This window comes from Canis lupus, chromosome X (genome assembly GCF_011100685.1).
Source record: "Canis lupus familiaris isolate Mischka breed German Shepherd chromosome X, alternate assembly UU_Cfam_GSD_1.0, whole genome shotgun sequence".
NCBI lineage: Eukaryota > Metazoa > Chordata > Mammalia > Carnivora > Canidae > Canis > Canis lupus.
Genome location: NC_049260.1, coordinates 7,786,721 through 7,808,416, shown reverse-complemented (window position 1 = coordinate 7,808,416; position 21,696 = coordinate 7,786,721). Strand labels below are relative to the sequence as shown.

Genomic DNA, 21,696 nt, shown 5'->3' with positions numbered 1-21,696 from the left:
TCTCTGGGTCTGGTTTATTGGGTACCGTATGATGATGGACATTGGGACAAGGGCAAACGTTGCTCTTCCCCTCACTGTGATAAAGGAGCAGGATTCTAGGACATTGACAAGCAATATGGGTCCTAATGTGAAACCACAGAATGTGGCCGGACCCCTCCCTTGTGGCCACTCCATACAGCGAAGATGGATGGCCGTTTTAGAAAGTCTGAGAGCCTTGGTTCTGCTGCTGACAGCCTCTGGTACACATCTTATTTCTTTATGCTTCCGATTTTTCATGATTTCTGGGAAGGAACCTCAAACTCCATCTTTTCTTATTATTACCTTAGAAATTTACCAAAGTGTTTGCAGAGCTTAGGTCCTTGCTGGTTTCAGATAGGTCCAAGTACAAGTTTCTTTGAATCTTTCCTAAAGGAACAGACAGTGTCACATTAAACATTACTTGGTGAGTTAAAAAAAAAAAAGTAAAATCGCAAACTTTCCCACAGATTGGCAATCTATTACCTTAGATGGCGTGCACGTGCCACTATATTTATAAAGTGATTTAAATATGTATTAATCATTTGAAAAATTTTTTAAAAACCAAGTTGCTTTTCGAGAAAAAATACCGCTCTAAATCACCATCATTTGCAATCTGTTGAATGATTCCATTTTGAAGGAGGGCAAAGAATATTGTGATTCTGATTATTTACAGTAATAGCAACTAGAAGATAAACCAGCTCAGGCTGCAGTGATTGCAGGTTCTTGCATACCTATCGCCGCTCCTCAGGAACATTTGTGTTCTACTTGTGGGAAAATGAGCCACAGAGGCAGCAAACTCCCCTTTGCTTTCCAACTGTCTTTGTAAATCCCACTGATAGGAGCTGCACATTTAAGTGCTTTTGAAATCCACCACTGTCTTTAAAAAGAAATAGATTTTGAAGTGGTTCCGTTGTGCCCATCTTCAGATTAAGAGAAAAATCACCTGTGGAGAAACCAGGTTGCGCCCAAGTTCCACGTCCAGGGTGCAAATGGGCTTTGGTCAATGTCGGGAGCCTCTGTTCCTGCACGCAGCCATGCACGGTCGTTAGCATCTCCTTGGACCCGGGTCCCTGCGGAAGGAGCCGGTTAGGACAGCCACCTCGACAGCTAACATTTGTGGAAGCTGCGATGCAGGAAGCTCCTGAGATATTTGAATCCTTTCATATATTGTGATCTGGGCGTCAGGGGCCAGGTAGAGGGAGTGCGCCAACCCATGAGTTCTGAGTCAGTGTCCTGCAGGCCATATGGCAGCAGGCCTCCTATTGTGGCCCCTCGGGGTGGCGAGCTGCAGGGTGTCACTGGAGATGGGCCCCGCGGGTGGGCTCCTTCGTGGACCCACCTTTTCTAACAAGACATCATTACTTCCCGCTGTAGCTTTCTCTGCATGAATCAGAAAGACAGCACCTTGCGGTTCCTGCCAGGGCTGGACGTGGTTGGGTGGTTTTCAGTCCATCATTTGGAGCCAAGGACGGAGTGAGGGCCGCTGGTGCTCGGGTGTGCATCTGCAGCTGGGATGGGTGGATGTGTCCTGTTGCCGAGGCAGTGCCCCCCTGGTGTGCTGATACTTGCCCATGTTTCCAGAGGTTCCTTCCCCGCCTGCGGCGGATGACCGGAGTGGCACAGAAGTTACTGGACTGAGGCTTCTTTAGCTTTCTTTACCACTAGCTCCTAAGCACATCCTCGGGAAGTCAAATGGGCAGGAAAAATTAAGTGACAAAGGAGAGGAGCTTCAGGACTCCCATCATTGAGCTGAATTCACATGTACTGCTAGAAATAGATAGAGGTTGTTTTAGTTGGGATCCTAGAGGCAGATGACAAATTAGTTTGCCTTTCAGATCACACACATCGAAAATGGGACAGGGTGTGTGTGTGTGTGTGTGTGTGTGTGTGTGTGTGTGTGTTTTAAGAAGTGCATTTCTTTTTAAAGTTTAAAATTTAGACAACTCATCTGTAAATTAGGGATAGAGACGTTTCCTCTAAAGCTTGTGAGAATTAAATGAGCGAATATATGTCATGTGCTTGGAACAACCCTGAGATATAAGAGCCCAGTAAATGTTTGATGTTACTGTTATCATTGGTTTCCTATTACAGTATGGTGGCTTTTTAATGCTAACGATGGTTCCTTGAGCAGATATTAAGCACACTGACCAGTTTCTATGTATTTTTTTCTCAATCTCCTCAAGGAAGTTACAGGCTACTGGGAAGACCAAAGTAGAAACAAGTAGTTGCTTGAAATAGAAGCGTGCCCAGCATTCCCTGGGAAAGCTCGAGGCCTGAGCACTCCAGCCCATGTGGGCCAGTAAAAGAAGGTCTCTAAATGAGCAGGCTTGAGCTGGTGCTCATTTACGACCATTCTCCTGCTGTGTGGTATGGGGGGCTGAACAGAAGAGTTTATGTCACTTAGAGGAGTATCTTGAGTTTGGTATTTGGACAGATAGACTGTCTCGTGTCCAGAGTCTGTCAAATATTGTAGGTTGTCCAAAGTCTGTGCTCAAGCAAAGTGGGTCTCTACTTATAGCATACTGCTTCGTATTCTCCATAGCTGTCAGAGGGGTTTTTTTGGTAATGATTTTGTAATGAAAGTTTTATCATATTTATCAAAGAATACTTATGCAGAGCGATGGTTCTGAAAATCGTGAGCATTATGTCATCTTAAATCCCTGCTCACTTATTTCTCATTTTTGTGCCAAATTCAAGCGAATCCCAAAACTGGACTCTTCTCAGACAAACTAAATGAGTTCTAATTCAGTAGTTATATCAATGGCTAGTGGGCTGGTCATTTTTCGCCTCTTAATTACTGAGGCAACACAACAACTTTTAAGTAACCTCCCAAGAAACAATGAACACACTCATTTTTAAGTAGCTTCTTTTTTTTTTTAAAAAAAAGATTTTATTTATTTGTTTGGGAGGGAGAGAGAGAGACGACAAGCAGGAGGGGCAGAGGGAGAAGCAGACTCCCCACTGAGCAGGGAGCCAAACGTGGGGCTCGATCCCAGGACCCCAGGATCATGACCTGAGCCAAAGGCAGATGCTTAACCACCTGAGCCACCCAGGCATCCCTAAGCAACTTCTGAAGAAACAGATGACTATTCTAATTTCTGCAGAATGTTTTTGATTTGGAGGCATCGGCTCCCTTAATCCTGTGCAGCTCTCTGTCTCTTGCAAATTTTCTTTGACATCCGGGCCACCCCCCAAGCTGTTCCATTTTGCTGACGCAGTTGGTGCAGGAAATGCAAAGCCTACATACAGTAGGCTCATACAGAGCTCCTACATCACATTTACCAAGGTTAAGATTTGAGCTCCTGGCTCTTCTTTCTCAGCTACATTTTAAAAATACACACAGACTTCCACATTTGTTCACCATTTCTGTATGTTAAGTTCCAAACACACAGCATGATTGAATATTGGCCTCGTTTTCTGGAGCGGTGTTCCCAACTTCAGTGGTGTCAGCATTCAAGGCTGGATCTCTGTTGTGGGGCCTGTCCTGTGCATTGTGGGATAGCAGCATATCTATGGGATGATTAGCAGCATCTCTGGTCTCCACCCACTGGGTACCAATAGTACCACCTCAACTCTCATCCCCAACCCTCATGGTGACTCCGGACATTGCCAGATGTCCTCTAGGGGGCACAGCTACCCTGGTTGAGAACCACTGCTCTCTCGAGAAAGAGTTTGGTAAAGAAATCCCTGAAGTAGAATTAGCTGAACTGTAACCAGAGCCAGAGTAACAGGGAAGGGTTGGAGTTGGAAGTCACTACGCGTGGCAGCCAGGCCTTACAAAGAAGGGGAAAAGAAGACATTCAGAGGAAGGAGGTCTAACACTCTGGCCTCTAATGAGCCCATGCTACACTCCTGGTGGATTTACTCTCGCATTACCCTTAGGATGATCTAGGGAGTGGCACAGAACAGCCTCTGGGGATGTCGGATAGGAGAAGGCAGGAGTCATGTAGGGTAGCAGTCAGTAAGAAAGGTATTCTGGTGGTTGTATGTCAGAGATAACACATTGGCAAATGACAGATGTATTTGGAGCCCTTGGCATAGAAAACTTCCACAGTATGTCCAAATTTTACATCCTCCCCAATTCCAACTGTGTAGTGCTCCCTTTGGGGGGAGGGGTCTATAGAGAAGGCTCCCTTCCTGAATATAAGAACCATAGTCAACATGTATTGAGCCTGAGCTAGTTGACATGAAAGGACACAGAGATAGATAGTACATTTTATAGATGAGGAAACTGAGGCACATGGAGACTAAAAAGCTTGTCCAAATTTCCACAGCAGACAGGCAAAGGTCATTACTGCGAAGCCAGACAGTCTGGTCATGGAGATTGCATCCTGCACCATCACGCCGGGAAGCCATCTTCACCCTTGTGTATACACTGAACTAACCCCAGAGCCACCACATTCCACAGATTCAAAGCATGGAAAATTGGAGGGAGAGGAAGGCAAGATTTAGTTGTTCTGAGGAAGATATTTTACATCGTTTAAAATTGTTTTATTATTTTTTAAAAAGAAAGTAAATGCTGGACCCCGGGCTATTGTTTGCTGACCATAGAGCAATGTTATTTGTAGGGGCTTTATTGATCTTGGTTTTTTGATAGATTATGCAGGTGCAATTTATCAAGGCGAATGTTTTGGGACCCAAACGATCATTCCTTTCTTCTCTCCTCAACCTCTTCACTCCTCACCACTCCCAGCCCGATCTTATTCCTCAAGTATTATTTATCTTCTAGAAGAGTCAGGTGTTTCAGATGAGGCCAAGATGAATTCTTCCCAGCAGGGAAGTATTTTTGGATAAGTAAATGTCAGCCAATGATCCCTGCTGATAAGCCTCTAGACCAGTGAGGGCAAAAGGAATTAAAAGCCAAATCACCAAACAATAAGTAAAAAGCCCAATTAACAAGAATTTCACAACAAACATAGGCTGATGACTGTTTTATTAAAGCAATATGGAACACAACTAGAGATCACTGTGTTCTGGAAATGTGGGAAATTGGTTGAAATCATTTTTCTCTTGTGATTCCCATATTAAGCTGTTCATAGTCAGATCTCTGGCTTTTTCCCCCCTAATTAATTGAGTTGTTAACTATTTTTTATATTCTTTTTAAAGTCTTGGGCTTAAATCAAGCTTGGTATTTTCAGCAGTCATTTACTAATAAGAGGCAAAGTTCAGATTTATGGGAAAAGCCAGTGTTTTCATTTTACCTGGAGTTGGAAGAGAAGACAGTCAACTTGACATTGCATATAAATAAGATAAGCAACTTGATCTTTTTTTCTTGATAGAATTTTATATTGGAAGAGGCGTGATGTGCCATAATGATGATAATTGATAGAATGGCCATATAGTCTCTAAATGATTAGAATGGAAAGAAGCTTTATTTAACATTGCAAGTTTCAAATGGTGTGTCTCCACATGTGCCCTTTTACTACAGGTAAACTCAGTGGGCAGTCTGCACACACATGGGTGCACATGTGCGTGCATGCGCACCCATTTGTCCTATGTTGCCCTGTGGCTTTGAACCACAAAAGAGAAAAGAATGTAAATATTTTCTGATGTTTCCAGGCAGTCAACCACCCTTAGGGGTGGACAAAAGTTTGTGTTTTTTTCTGACTTTTATCTTTCCATCAGCTTAAAGCTTGGCCTGTTCCCAGTGAAGCCCTAGGTCAAGGGCATACCTCCAGCATGAATGTGGCTGGTAGAGGTCTGAAAATGAATGGCTATTCCTCTGGAACTAAAACCATTTTTTCTTCTGGAGAGAACAGCTAATTTAGCTGAGCTCCGAATTTATCTGTTTTAAAAGCCAACTGGAGGGGAAACCATTTTGGAGTGTGCGATTTGACCTGGGGAAGAGAGGATGCTTCTCCAGTTCTTAGAAAATTTCCATACAAGATCATGATTCCTGGAATGCTTGGGAAATGACTTGTTATGGATAGTTGAGATGTTCAGTTTTAACCAGCAAGTCTGTTTTGCTTCATCTTTTGTTTAAAATCTTTGAATTAACAGGACTTGTTCTTCCGCCTCAGGAAGTGCTGTATAGGGCAGTAGCATCTAATAAAAGTCTTGGGGGTGATGGAACTGTTCTGTGTCCGTGCCATCCCATATGGTAGCCACTCGTCCCACGTGGGCTTTTCACACTTACCATGTATCTAGTGTGACTGATTCACTGAAGTTTAAATTTTATTTAATTTTAGTTCTTTTAAATTTGAATAGCCACGTGGGGATACATACTGAACAGTGCAGGCATAGAGTATAAGTTCCAGTTAGTATAAGTCTCTGATTTCAAATATTCTGTTGTATTATCATCCTGCATATCTGAGTTTTGCTTTGGAAAATGCAGCAACTGTCCACTGGTCTCTGTCAAAGTGCAGATGACTTCTGGGTGATGCTTTGAACTTCTGTCTTCAGTGCAGGCCCTCAGGAGAGGTGATTGCATGCTCTCAAGGCAGGTGGCTCTGGAACTACAGCCTGAAAACCAGCTTGTTAGGTTGCATTTTCCTTTGCCCTTTCTAATGTGTGAGCTGTGAGCATTTTCTGATTAATTGGAGTTGTTACTGATCCAGGTCGAGCTCTTCAGATAATTCAGACCTGATGTCATTAAAAACAAGAAGAAAAAATTGCATTATAGCCAGTTGAGGCCCCAAAGTGAAGTTATATCATTGATGAGTTTCAAGTCCGAATAGTTCAGGCATTATTTGAGTCAAAAAGAGAACCCACTCAATGTGAAAGCCGCAGGCACCCAGCTCTTTAAGGGTTTAGGGCTTAGATGATGTGTTTGACCTCTGACCCGCCTGCTCTCTGGACCCAGTTAACCTTTGGCAGAAGTTCAGCAGGAGCTGCTTTGATGGTCATTTCTCTATTTTTATTTTATTTGTGCCATTTCTAATTCTTCTTTCTTCATCCCATGATGCTCATCTCTTTTTTGTTGTTTGATCTTATTGTTCCTGCTAAAGCCAATAGCTCCTTTCCCTTAGCCCATCTTTGGTCAGAATGTTTCTCTGAAAAATTAAGTACACGTGCAGTCGTGTCTACTCAGAATTTACCTGAAGGGAAGCCACTAAGATCCAAAACTCATGTGGGAGGGAGCTGAAGGAAGGAACCGTGTCTGGATTAAAGCAGAAGAAAGGGAGGACAAACTTTTAAATAAATAATTTAATTCGATTCTGAATTACAGAAGTAGTTTATGTTTCTTGTGGGGAAAAATTAGATCTTTGTGCAAACGGCTACATCTCCTTCGTAGTTTTTGCCAATGCACACATATGTGTATGTGTCCAAATTAGCTACATGTTAAGGTCAGATGTAATAGTCACGTATGATACGTAGTTTTGGTCTTAAGTTTTAGTTTATCACATTTTCTCCACTAATAAATTTTCTTCTAAAGCATACTTTTTATCACATTACTCCTTCAGCTAGATGTAAGAAAATGTAGATTTCTCATGATATAAATAATGTTGTGATCAACATCTTTGAGTGTATCTTTTCATGCATTTTGATGCCTCTCTTAGGGTAATTTCTAGACATGTATTTGCACCCCACTCCCCAATGTCCTAACCAACAGAAAGTGAATAAAGGCAGAACAGATTTCAAATTTATTAGTGACATGAGAGTGGTCATGGTGAGAAGGAGTTTCCTTGAACTGAATTCCTCACTTCATTTGTCTCTTTAGCTGAACTTCAAAGACACAGTACAGCTTCATAAATAATCTACTTTTGCTTTTTTCCTGATTTAAGAATTCTTTGAATATAAGTTTGGGTTTATTAGTGCATTTATGGTTAGTATTGCTATTTATTTCAGCCTGTGCTTTGAGTCTTGGTTGTTAGCATCTAGCGATTTTCTTCCATATTTTACTCAAATATAATGTTGGGCAGCTGACTACACCTGAGTTTTAATGAATAAGAAATGTTCCGTTTTATTCAATTTACATCAGCTATGTTATACTATGTGGCGATAGCCACACATGTCTACATGCCAGAATTTTGTCAGTTGTGACCATCTGCCACAGTTGGGGAGTCACAAAATCAGATAGTCTCAAAGTGACTGTGGAACTTCGGAAGTCACAATCCCAAGGCCAGTGCACTTAATTTTGTTAGGGAGAATATGTATCCAAAATAAGCTACATGTTACAAGATGCAAATATACATTAACAAAAAGAAGTGATAGCCAAGAGCAGAAAGGAAGAGTTACAATGAGAGGGCAATTTAAAACAGGCATAAAAGAGCCTTATGGTCTCTGAAATGCCAAGGTGGCACACCTCACTGACAGGAGCTCATAAATCTCATTCTGGATCATCAAGGAGATGCTATGTTGTGGTTGATATACATTGTTTAATGCGACGGAATACTGTCCATTATAGCCTACCATGAAAATGATTATATTAAAACACATGTTTGGCCATTGAATATGCAAGTTTCCATTTCTCATAAAATTAACTTATGCAAAAAAAAAAATTAACTTATGCAGTACATCTCACTCCATGGCGAATAGTCTTCAGAGTCCAAAACCTGACTTTTCCCCTGTAATTCAAAATGTGATTTGAATATGTATATGTATATGTATATGTATAATTTGAATCCTTATAAAAGGGGAGTTATTTTGTCAGTGACTTTTCCAAATAGAGAATCCTCTTATATCAGAAAAATTGAGAGCAATTCCAGTCTGACTCCAAAGTTTGTGTTTTTTCCAATATCACACATAGTCTCCAAGTAACATCATCCCTTACACCCTTAAAATGTTTCTCAGAAGAAATAAATGTAATGGCAATATTTTCGTGAACCGTGAAAGGCAGTGTGTGGGGAGGCATATGTTTTGGAGACTACACCAGGATATATATCTCTATCGATTGGATTTTTTTTCAGGGAAGTCACTGACAAAATAGTTCTCAGTTCTAGCCAAATAAGCTTTACATTATTGGGAGAGACAGTTCACTGGCATGATAAAATTCATGGGGCTCCTGATACCGATGTCATAACCCATTAATCATTCATGACCCGCGATTGAAAAACACTAGCACGGAAATAGTGTCATCCATCTAGGGGCACATGGTTCCTGCATTGGTTAATTCAGAGACACAGTGATGGCTCCAGAGACTTAGGGGCTTCACCTCTTTCCATTTGTCCCTCCTGGTCATAATATGGCAGACACAGCTCCAGGCATCACATCCTCAAACAAGTAGATCCAAAGATAGAGCAGCACTCTTTCCTAGCTTGTGTGTGTGTGTGTGTGTGTGTGTATTTTTAATTGGAAAGTAATCTCCCCTCCCCCCAAGAAGCTCCTTCTCTCCTAGCAGACATTCCTTGGGGCCTCATTCATTGCTCAGGTTCCATCACAACCCATCCCTAAACCAGTCACCAGCAAAGGGAATCAAAGCCATATTTGGCATGGCTATGGTTATATTATGGTAATTGATGCTGTAACTGGCACGGAGGAATGAACATTCATTCCCTGGGATGGGAAGGGGCTCATGTGCCCTGAGTTTGTGGAAGGCCAGATGCTGGGAATAGTTCCAGCTCTGCCAACAAGGAATGAGTGGTGAGGAAAGCTATTGCGCAGCTAGCTAAGGAAGTCTGCTGTATGTGCCAGGGCATTTTGACCATACTTCTGTCAGAGTGTTAATGCTGCTAGGTCTTCTCTTATCAATATCTGTGAGCTTATTCTATCCCTTTGGTAGGCTCTAGATTCCTTAAGGTTGGGAACTTACTGTTTTTACCAGTCCGTGGAATGGTGCCTTACCCTAAGGGGTGATAAATAAATATTTACCAAACTGATTAGAATTGGTTCATGAGAATTCATTAAAAGCTTTCTTACTTTTTTTATAGGATCTAAATTCTTTTAAATCAAGTTATTTGTTTAAATATCAAGACCCTCCCAGTAAAGTTATGTTTATTCATTCCAGAAAATGATTAAGGAGGCTTGATCATAAAGGTACTAGAATAAGGTTACTGTGGGTGCTGTGTAATGTAAACCTTAAAAAGATTGTTTACAATTCTGTGTGGGTGTAGGAGGAAAAAAGGGTTAGAATATAAATATGAGTGGGAAAGAAAACTTGTATTGAGTCCATTTTATGCATCTGTTAACATTTTGAAGACTATACAGTGCAATTTATCATCTTAAAAATTATTAAGTGAAAGAAATGACTTGTATACAAAATCACTGTGATTCTCTACTTGAAGCTCTATATAATAAAAGTTTTCTTAGGAAAACTGATTACTCCAATAATTTAAAATTCAGAATATTATCACATAATTTCATTTAAAAATCTTTTTCAGTAGAATGAGATCAAAAGATTGGATTTTGGTTACTAATGCAGTACAAGGTATAAAGCCTGTGTTCCAAGTCTTAATTTGTTTTGTAATATAAACACTTCTCACAAGTTTATTTTTTTCAATTTAAAGAATTCTTCATACAAACTTCCCTTTGATTCGGTTTCAGTGACTATACATGTTCATAATTTTTCACTGTATCTACTATTGTAACTACTGTATAAACTTCTGGTTTTTTTAAATGTTTTGAGATGATGTTAATTTTCTCTTAGAGGAAAAATAGTCCTCATTTGCCTGCAGAATGGTCAGTTTTGTAGGTGTGAATGAGCACCCCCTACTTTATCCAAGAATAGCCATTTTGATATGTTCTCTGAAGAGACATGAACTTTTAAGCTTAAAGCAACACAAAGACATGACTGATTTTTAAAACATTTTATTGTTTGCTAATGGTACTGATTTTTAGTTACAGAATTTACTAAGTGAAGTGATGGCAGGCAAAACTCATCATGTTCTTGTGTCATTCTGAAAGCACCTGAAGTATTTGCTTCAGTTGTCTCATTTTCTGATGTCTTAATCCTTAAAAATAATAACAAAAGGAAGAATTAAAATAATTGACAAATATTCCTAGTGAGTATCATTTACAGTCACATGTGTGGCTTCCATTTTGCCAGAATGATGTACAACCATTTAAATCGAACTCTATAAATTGTCAAAGTTTCTTTGTTATCTCATTGTCATTAGAGAGGAGATATCCAGAATGGATGTCCCTGCCTTTAGGACACTTGCAACTCTTTTGCAATCATCAAGTAGCAATAGCTACCCTTCCCTGAGCGCTTCCTGAGCTCATCACTTGATTTTATTTTCTGTAAAACAACTCTAAGAAGCTACCCATATTTATACTCTGATTCTACACAGAAGTTTTAAAAAGACTTTAAACTACCTGCCCAAAGTCACCTTTCCATAAATAGCTCGGGCACATTATAAAGTTCATGGCCTGAATCATTAATGAAGTGATAAATAAATGCATTTTCTATACGAGGGAACATTACCTTAAACTAGAAGGATTGACGATAGGCACCAAATTATTGGGGATACAGCTTCAAAAATTCTGCCCCATATTCTCCAGAGATATGCCCATCATTGTGGAGCCATATGTGGCACATACCATATAATTTCTTGGTGGGAGACTGTGGTATTTGTACTTGGACGGAGGCTTGAAATTATCTGAGGTAGTCACTTTCTCTTATTTTAAACAAGGGAAAACACCCATAAGTTTGAAGTAACTTGTACAATACTGTTTCCTCTTTGGAGGCAAAGCCAGAACTGGAACCTGGGTATCCTAGCTCCCCATCCAGGTCACCCCTACCTCACCCCTCACTGCTTCTCAGTAGAAGATCATCAATAACCTTTATAAGTTGGAATTACATATGCAGCAGAATTACATCATCTCATATACACAGAATAAGGGTTTATGGATATGCGTATGAGTCATTTATTTTATTGGCTACTTCCCACTCATTTGGAAGAACTGACTGTAGTGCAATTAATTTTGTTCTTAATTGTGAAAACTTCTTGCTAAAAGTTTAATCTACAAACCCAGCACTGAAAAGGAATCTAATAAACTGTCTAGCTTCCTCCAAGTTAGATTAAAATCCACTCTAGGCAGGTAATCTTCCTTTAAGGAAGTTCAAGAGGTCTTCGAAGAGATTTCCCACCTACCTTTCATAGCCTGTTTGGATATTTGCATCCTTCCCCATTCTCAAGAATTACCCTTTGTAAAATCTTGAGTGCAATTCTAGCCTATTCTTATTAGTCCAACTCTTAAAATATAAGGAGATCTGATGTTCCATTATGCTGTCTTTAAAATTAATGGGTTTCAGCAATACATATTCTGGGAGAGATTTAAAATAATCCCATATTTTAAGGGAATCATGGTCTTGATTACTAAGCTTCATGGATAAACTTATTTATAATACAAAGTTGCAACACATGCTTGGACAAATAGAGTCATTGACCTGTGTAGCTACTGAAACCCTATACCCTGGATTGTTCGAGAACTTAGACCTCTGGAGACCAATTTTGCTTTACCATTTTCCCAGGTGTTGTATGTAGTGGCTTTGAGGGATACTCACCACTTCTTCCCGCTTGGTCTTGTCTGTTGCTGGCCAAGCTTCCAGAGGCAGGTCAGGAAGCATGGGGGGCAGGGGCTGTATGGGGAACATCGGAGGCAGAGGTGGCTGTGGCGGCAGGGGCTGGATGGGGTGCACGGGTGGCTGGGGCTGGATGGGCTGGTGAGGCTGTGGCTGGACGGGCTGGGGCTGGAAGGGCTGCTGGGCAGGCAGAGGGAGGTTTGGCTGGTGGTGTTGGGTTGGAGTCATGGAGTGTTGGCCAGGAACTGGCATCATTGGTTGCTGGGGGACCACGGGCTGCTGAGCTGGCACCATGGGGATGTGGTGATGAGGCTGCAGGGCGTGATTCGAGGGATTTTGCTGGGACAGCACGGGAATGATTTGGTGGTGCAGCCATCCACCCATGGGTTCGTAACCATAGGAAGGGTACTGGTGAGAAACAAAGAGTCAGGTTTACCATCGGCTCCATTGACTTCCAGCTGGAGAAGTAGTCATGTTTTCTTTGTCATTATTACTATGAATAGTTATTCATTTTTTTCCTGTGCAAGAATTTCTAACTGTGTACACAGATATGACCTTTTACAGACTAGATTTTCCATTAGTGTCTGTATGTGGGATAGATATGTTATTTCATTTAAAAGGGAATTGAAATGCATGCCTAGTATTTTAAGGGAATAAAGAAAAAAATATCTACATACCGGATGCCTTATCATGTTCTGGTACCACTTCAGAGGGGTAAGCACCTTAAGAAAAAGAGACATTAGAATACATTTGCTTTAGTTTAGTTGCATGAAATTTAGACTCACTGATGCAGTCCTGTCAATATTGATAGCCCAAGGGGCACCTGGGTGGCTCAGTGGTTGAGCGTCTGCCTTCGGCTCAGGGCATGATCCGGGGTCCTGGGATCGAGTCCCGCATCGGGCTCCCCACAGGGAGCCTGCCTCTCCCTCTGCCTATTTCTCTGCCTCTCTCTCTGTGTCTCTCATGAATAAATAAATAAAATCTTTAAGAAATATACTAATGGCCCAAAAGTGCGAGTTCTACAGAAGAAAGAGTAAGGTAAACATTTGTCAGGTATTTCTTGGGGTGTTAGGCGCTACATGACGTCCATCACACACATTGTTCATGTATTCCCACATACTGTGAGGCAAGTATCGTCACCCTCACTTTTACAGACTAGCTCATGGGGAGTTAAAGATGTTCATGAGCTTGGCTGAGGTCATAGAAGTAGTAATTCTGTTGAATTCCACAGTTCCTGCTCTTCTTTGCAAGAGCAGAACAAAAAAAAATTAATGTGATATAACATTAGTCATATCCTTTTTTGATCTGATATCACAATGAAAAATAAGGCAGAAAATCTGTCCCTCATCCTAGAAACACAGGTTTTCTGGTCAAATATGTCAACTTTTTAAGGTCTATTAGAAGATCTTTGCTTAAATTGTTATTAATACTTTTCCTCAGCTTGTATGAGTAAACAGATTCACAGATTGCCATCTGAACCTATGAAGGAAATAAGAGTTTCATCTCTCCCTACACAGTATATACTTGGTTAACCTCTGTTCTGGGGGCTCTTTCATGTTACAGGATAACATTTGGTATCAGTACAACAAACAATTACTATCTTTGCTCAAATTATACTTGACAAAACACATTTTATGTTGCTTAACTATTTTGCTCCTCAAGCCATGTTTTGAAGTCTGGGTATTATAATTATTTCCCTTCTCCAGATGAGGAAACCGAAGTTTTAGAGAGAGAAAATGATTTGCCCAAGGTCACGTGATTGGTATGGGGTTGAGGAGAGCCTCAAACCTGATTTCCAGAAATCTCATGCTTTCCATTGCTCTGCAGAATGTCTCACAGACTGCTTGGTCACTGATCACTGATCTTTCAGTAAAGATGAACAAAGGAGACACATAGAGTGTGAACATCTTAGAATCAGGAGTTTCTAGCTGGAAAGGATCTTTAACATCTTACCTGACTCCCCTACCTTTCACAGGCTGGAATAGAACAAAGCTGTTCAGCCAGAGTTCACTTCCTGCCCTACCATGCAGCCCCACCCTGAGTGGTGGTTCATGATGGATAGCCTTATAGCCATATAAGGAGGAGAAACTGAGTCAGAGAGGCCAAGTAGGAGTATGCTGGGGCAGTGCAGGCTTGAGGCAACCCATCAGGGCTTAAACCAGGAAGCTGGTAATGGGAACTGAAAAAGCAGGACTGAGAAACATCTTGAATAAAGAATCAACACACTATTCTTTACAGAGCCCAGGGCATTGTTAACGCAAACAATGGTCAAAATTAGTAAAGAGAAAAATTACCTCATAGCTGAAGTTGATATAACCAGGGTGCCCAGGATGAGGTGGTAGCTTTTATAGAGGGGAAAGGAGAAGAAAAAGAAAGGGAGAGGGAGAGAAGAGGGAGAGGGGAGGGGGGAGAGGGAGGGAGGGAGGGAGAGAGGGAGAGAGAGAGGAAGAGATTAAGTCAATATGCAATTGTTCACATTGAGAGAGCTTGAAGCTACTTTTAAAAAATCTATAGGGTGCAGAATATATTTGAGGTCTCCTTTTCGTTTGGACATGTACCCTGTGTAGAAGAGGAGCCCTCTTATTGTAAAGAGGTCCAGAACAACCGAATGACATTCCTAAGACCTGGAAGCAAAAACCAGCACACATTTATCCTTCAGTGATCTTTGGACACGCCCCCATCCTTGTTGTCAAATAATCCTACTCTCTCCCATCTGCCAACCTGTGTCTTAATGCAACTCACTCCACGTTGGAAAGAGAGATGGGTTTGTCTTACACGATTATGAAATACCGACAAGAAGAGAACTGTCTCACAAACCTTCCCTTATAGATCAGGGGGTGGGTAAGTCCTGAAGGATCCAAGAGATTCCTCACAATTGCCACGCAAAGCACATTGAGGGCAATGAGAAGCAACAACCACCTGTGAATTCTTGATGAATGAGGAGATGCGTGCAGTAGAGTGGAAACATTAAACATCCCATGGAAAGTGAAAGAGTTGATTTCTGAAATTTAAACTGATTCTTCTTATTGTTCTGTCAAAGTTTTTATGGCAGACAAAATTTCAAGTTCAAAATAAAAAAACCAGACCAAATAATTATCTACACCAGGACTGTCTGTCCTGTCAAAAGGAGGCCACATGACCGATGCCTGCGTTGTGCACTGTGGGTTGGCCCTGGAGTGGGGGAGAGGGAGAGGAGGGAGGCTCGTATGGATCCTCTCCCTCAGACAGGGAGCTAATTAAGGCTCTATTATTTTTAAATGCTTGTATTTTATAAGAGAGTTTATTTGCTCTCATCTGAATGGGAATTATTTTAGTCGGGTAACTGCCTTTCCTATACCTTCTTGATGTAAACCCTCAGGGAGTAGGGGTGTTTGGTTGAAGAGTGGGAGAAGGGCTCAATTTGTAATACAGGGGCCCCTCAGGGGACTAGGAATTGCCACAATGCAGGATTTCAGGAAGGCACAGCACAGAATCTTGGTCTTGTGGGTGAGAGAGGAAGAGAGGAGGCAGATATGCAAGCTTTGCTGGCTTCTGGTTGTATCAACTGCTCTCTATGCCACCGAAAAGCAGATGGGTCCTGCTTTGCCTGCCTGTGATCTAAGCTCTCTGACCTTGTGTACCTATGTCTAAAGAGGATGGGTCAGACTTCCTGGTACGTGGCCCATTTGAATGTAGGAAATATCCACATGTATCGGGCATAGGTAGGATTCTGGACAACCACACGGAAGCCCCCGTGTGCTTAACAGGTGCACCCAAAGGGATGGGGCCTCTGACAACAAGGAGATGGTTCAAGAAGGAAATTCCTAACACAGAGATCTTACCCTCCGACGGTAACAGCAGTAGAGTTTGGAGGGCAGGAAGAGAGTTGGACACTCGTTAGAAATTGGGTTTTAGAGAAAATTGGCATTTTTGTAGTATTTGCCTAAGCTGTTCGAGCACTTTCTCTGGAGGCCTTTCAAGGGTCCCTTCTAAAAGTTTCCTCCATCTAGAGATGGGCGATGATATTTACAAGTTAATTGTCTCCACAGAATCTCCTGAGGTGCTTGTTAAAATGCAGAGTCCTGGGCACTCCCCCCACTCCTGCTCTACTGAATCAGTCTTGGGTGGAGGCATCTGGGAATATATTTTTTTTTATAACAAGCTCTTCCAAGTGTTTCTTAAACACAGAGACATTTGAGGACATCTGATCTTGTACTGTCTTAAACCCTAAAGTTTACCAACTGTGGGGCAGACTTTTATTTCCAAGCTTGTGAAATTGAATATTATGCAGGGGTATTTTACTCACGGGCATAGCAAAGGCTGCTCCCAGGAGGCAGGCAAACAAAATCCAGGTCCCCATTTCTCGATGGCCCTGAAATAGCAGTTGACACTTTAAAAAAAAATCTTTTTGCAGATATGGACATAATTAATGCTCTATAAAACCCACACAATCCATATTAGTCTGTCACTAGTCAAAATGAATAGGACCGTTCTTTGTGAGCTTACTTCCTTCACACGTGATTTCCAGTTCTGAGCTCATTTCATTGCTTTTGGAAGCACAATAGTGCTAAGGATGCTTCTCATTTAGTTGAGAGCTCAACAAATTGTAGTGATGTGAAACTCTCGTTACATGATTTGACATGCTATTTTCCCATACCTGTGCAGCCTGTGGGGTCATAGAAGCTAGATGTAGCTTACAATTAATGACCACGAGGACAGAGTTGGCTCTAAAAGCTGTGGAGATCTTCAGGGTGCACAGTATGTGATACTTTCAGAACGAGGAGGCACAAAAATGGTTTGTTTGCACCGTCCACCTGAGCATTGCTACTGTTAAAAACAAAGACTAATCGTCTGAGAAAAGACATTGAAATAATCTACCAAAATAGGGTAAGGAAGGAGTGGAGTGAAGTTCCAGGTGTTTCGATTGGTAGGACCTCAAGCAAGACCCTCAGGTAACATCTCTGAGTTCCAGATGTGGAGCAAAAGATGGGTTGAATGGAGAGGAGAGGACAGTGCGAATATTTTGTGATTATCCCATGAATTTTGAGGGACTTCTCCTTGGAAGATTCGATATTAATCAATGACATCTTCCTTTTTGTTTGGCTGTGCTATAATTATACACTTTATGACCCTTGGGACACGGAGAAAAACAGGCCATCCTAAAATATGCACATTGCTTTTTGGTACGAATTGTCGACTATGAAAACTGTCAGAAGAAGGATCTTAAATTGTGCGTAGAGAGTGAACACCATGTGCAATGATGCTGGCTATAAAAAGTGCACCGATGTTTTCTACCTCCGAAATCTGTTTTTCTTAAGTTTGAATTAATGTGAAAAAAACCCCCACATTTAGTTGATGGTTCTATTTGATGTAATTAATAAACAAAATGGCTTTTAAAGTAGTAGATGACAGCCTGTGGGGGGAAATTGTTTTTTTCCTTAATTGATATGTAATTACAATAAATATTTTGCCGTGAAATTTGGCCCTGAAAAGTGCTTTGAGATTCTGGAAGTAAAATTTTAAAAAATACAAAGACTTTGCTGCATTAGAGAGTAAAATAATTCATCTAAGTAATCAGAGTCTAATCTAATTATGGTCTGACTGAGGAAGTAACCGAAGATGACAGCATAAAGTATTAGAAATGCAGAATACATTTGCAGCTTTTGTACATGAAATGCAAAAAAAGAAATAAGTACAACAGAAAGGATACCAAATGAATAAAATCCACATACCTTTGAATATGCGTATTCAGAGGAAGTTTCTGTCTGAAACTCAGGGATGCTTGATCCTTTAGATTTCTTCCAACTAAGAGCTCAATTTATATCATTCACGGCATCTAGAGCAACCAATCAGATTTTGGAAGGAAAATGTGTTGAGTAAAACTAAAAACCCCTGTATCATGAAGTTTTAAAAACTGTGATCAAACAGAAGGCTGCATGTTGTGATTAGTGCATATAGAGTCTTTCATTATGGGCAATAATAGGTTTAACAGGCAAAAAAGTTCATCAGACTGTTTTTAAGTCAGCAAATAAGTTGACTGCACATGCTGATACATTCAAAGTTACTTTTAAGAAGGGGCTATGTCATTGTCTGTTCCCTGGCTCTAGCAAACAAGGTTGTTCTTTACCCAAAAAAGTTAGATAGTTGAATTTCTGTAGTGTAATCAGCATGTCCCCTAGGGTTCGCCAGCCCTCTCAGATCAGGATAAGTTGATTCAAACCCCCATTCTGGTACACCCCCAAGGCTCTCCCCTCTGGTAAACCCCCAAGGCTCTCCCCATTATTTCACTGAAAGTATTTCCTCTGTTCTTGTGGCCATTCCTTTATCACCAATCTGGTGTCCACTGAAAGAGGGGACAAAGTCCCTTCTACTTGGCCCCATCCTACAATGCATCTGCCATCCAAACAACCATGAACTCAAGATGATCACAGTAGCAAAACTTCTGCTGACGACCAGAAGGACAAGGCAAAAAAGGATGTCACACACCAGACCACACACTTAAACGGTGTGTGTGGGACATGGTCCTGGCTCCCCCATCCCACTTAACAACTCAGCGTCTCTGAATATGATGGTCTTTCTTTGCCCACATCCTACTGGCCTAATCCCATTTTCTCTCTTTTTTTAAAAAAGTTTTTATTTATTTATTCATGATACACACACACACACACACACACACACACACACACACACACACAGAGGCAGAGACACAGGCAGAGGGAGAAGCAGGCTCCATGCCAGGAGCCCGATGTGGGACTCGATCCTGGGTCTCCAAGATCAGGCCCAGAGCCGAAGGCAGGCGCTCAACCGCTGAGCCACCCAGGCTGCCCCCATTTTCTCTTATAAGCAAGTCCCAATTTCTCTCTTTCTTTCTCAGACTCCCTTAACTTCCTGCTGTGTGCATCATCCCCATGTTCTCAGCAGCCTCTCCTTTGCATAAATGATAACCAAAGTGCTTCTCTCTCTAAGAGGACCTCTGATCTAGCTATTCAATTCGTGTGTCTTTTGCCCTTCTACCTTAGTAAAGCATATGGATTTTTCTTTTATTCTAGCAATTGATCAGTTAATAAGCAAATCCGTAACTGGTGATAAGAGGTAGCTGATGAGTTGTACATCAATATTAGATCAGTAAAGGGAATACTGACTAGATCATCAGATGCTAGTAATAGATCATCTGATACTAGTGGTATAGCTAGATCTCTTTTACTTCTTAAGTAATCTTTTTAGGGCATTGGCTGAATTAAATTCAAGGAGAAAGTACCCATGAAAGGCAGTGTAGTACTATTAAAAACTAGAGCTTAGACCCCAGCTTCACCAAGGGTGGAGGGACCATTGACAAGATGCTTACCCTATCTGAGCCTCAGTTTCCTCATCAGTAAAATGGAGATAATTATAGAATCTACCTAGAAAAATGAGTGTGAAAACCAAATAAGAGGCATCTCTGGGGGAAATGGAAAATTATCATCCTCCCAACCCCATCATTTGGCACACAGCAAATGTTTTTAAAAGTGCTAATAAATAAGATTGTAAGTTGATCTTTGCAGATAAATTAGTAGGGAATGAATGACCCTGTGAAGAAAGGTAGATCTTTCTTTTTTTAAAAGATTTTATTTATTTATTTATTCATGAGAGACCCAGAGAGAGAGACACACACAGGCAGAGGGAGAAGCAGGCTCCCTGTGGGGAGCCCTATGCAGGACTCGATGCCGGGTCTCCAGGATCTGCCCTGAGTCGAAGGCAGATGCCCGACCGCTGAGCCACCCAGGTGTCCCAAAAGGTAGATCTTTCAATCAGAGAGTGAGAGAGAGAAATCACAGAGAAGAAAGTGGAAGATTATAACAGGCTAATGGTATGAATGAAAGCAAATATAGAATATAGTTCTAAAAGCCAATTGTGTCCAGGGATTGCATTTATTTATGAATATGTTTATTGCAGAGGCAAGAAGGATTCCTTCTCTTTGAAGGAAGTTGTGAAATGGATTTTAAGAGAATTGGCATCCGCTTGCTTAGAGGAGAAGGAGGTGGGGGGTATACAGTAAAGCGGTACAGGAAAGGAGGAGGGAGAGGAAAGGCAGTATAGATCACATCATAATCTTTTCCAATCTTTTTTTCTGTTTTATTTAATTACATATATTGGTGGCTGAAGAGATTCAGGACAGATTTTTCCTGCAAAGTTGTGGTTAATCTCTTCTAAAGAAGTCATTGGTGAACTGTTAGTGGTCTTGTAGTTTTACAAAATTTATCTCATTACTTTGTGTCCTGTTTCAAGAATGAGAGGCTCATGTATTTGTCCACAAGGATCAACAGAAAGATCCCTCATTGTGGCATTACTTTCTCTAGTCCACTGGATAGTGAGTTATTGCCAGTTCACCATGGACAGTTGTTCAGGCCTTGATGGCAAAGACAATAGAAACGATGTGGTTCTTTCTGTTTATTTTCTCCCACTGCATATTCTGAGTCATAGGGTATTAAAATATGGATCTCTCTGCAGAAATTTCTTCCACTAATTTATGTCCCACATATGCAGTTTAAAAGTTAATGTTTGAGGGAGAAAAACAAAATTTCAATTGAAAATTTTTTCCTCCAGGCAATTATTTCATTTATGAATAAGTTGAGTTTATAAAAGAAGACAGAATTTACTAGATCGACTGCTTACTTTGTTATGTAGCGGGCATAACATTTCCAGAGTGTCTGTGTTCTTATTTCCCTTGCTCTTTGATGTCAGATATTGTCTTGTCATTTTAAAAAGAATCACTATTTTAAAAAATGGATCATAAGCATAAAATATTTTCCTCTATGGCATTATCTCTGGGACAACTGCGACAAGATGACCTGAGAAGGTGTCTTCATTCACTTATGCACTCATTCCGAATGTGTATGTTGAATAGCCGTTGAGCCTGAGACCATTCGTATTACTATAGGAGACAAATACACACATGAATTGATCACTGTTTCTAAAAGCTTTTCTCCAAAATGATGAGTGAATAAACATGCTTATAGATTACAGGTTCCCATTCTTATTTAGTGGGAAGGAAGAGCGTCCAAGAAAGGATTATCAGAAATCACACTTGGGACACCTTCTGGCCCAGAAACAGGTGCTCTGTGTCCTTCCTGAGGTCTGTGGGATCAAACAGGGCTACAAAACATGCACCTCATGTGGAAGGACCTCAGGCTGGGAAGCCTTCTACTTTTTTTTGGCACAAATAAAAAATAAGATGGTTCCTGCCTGCTGGTGGTCAGAGATGAGGGAAAGCACGGGTTAATCCCAGGCACTGAGAAGCTGACCCACCAGTATTACGT

At 41.0% G+C, this 21,696-nt stretch overlaps 2 protein-coding genes across 4 annotated transcripts in view; one reads left to right on the top strand and one right to left on the bottom strand.

Annotated features, from left to right (window-relative positions):
- The window catches only part of ARHGAP6 (Rho GTPase activating protein 6), a 484,849-nt gene that overhangs the window by 348,561 nt on the left and 114,592 nt on the right, over positions 1-21,696 (top strand). The window lies entirely within an intron of this gene.
- On the bottom strand, positions 10,689-18,186 carry AMELX (amelogenin X-linked). Its single transcript, XM_038586816.1, has 6 exons — positions 18,133-18,186; positions 16,707-16,772; positions 14,716-14,763; positions 13,099-13,143; positions 12,404-12,829; positions 10,689-10,847 (listed from the first exon to the last, which is right to left on the bottom strand). The coding sequence occupies exons 2-6, from the start codon at positions 16,758-16,760 to the stop codon at positions 10,842-10,844; spliced, it is 579 nt and encodes a 192-aa protein (XP_038442744.1). The 5' UTR covers positions 16,761-16,772; positions 18,133-18,186; the 3' UTR covers positions 10,689-10,841.

Excerpts from the sequence above, each read along its gene's own strand:
- AMELX (XM_038586816.1), bottom strand. The coding sequence starts at position 16,760 with ATGGGGACCTGGATTTTGTTTGCCTGCCTCCTGGGAGCAGCCTTTGCT. Across the intron at positions 14,764-16,706 it reads GAGCAGCCTTTGCTATGCCC|CTACCACCTCATCCTGGGCA; the intron begins GTGAGTAAAATA and ends CCTCTATAAAAG. Across the intron at positions 13,144-14,715 it reads ATATCAACTTCAGCTATGAG|GTGCTTACCCCTCTGAAGTG; the intron begins GTAATTTTTCTC and ends CTTTTTCTTAAG.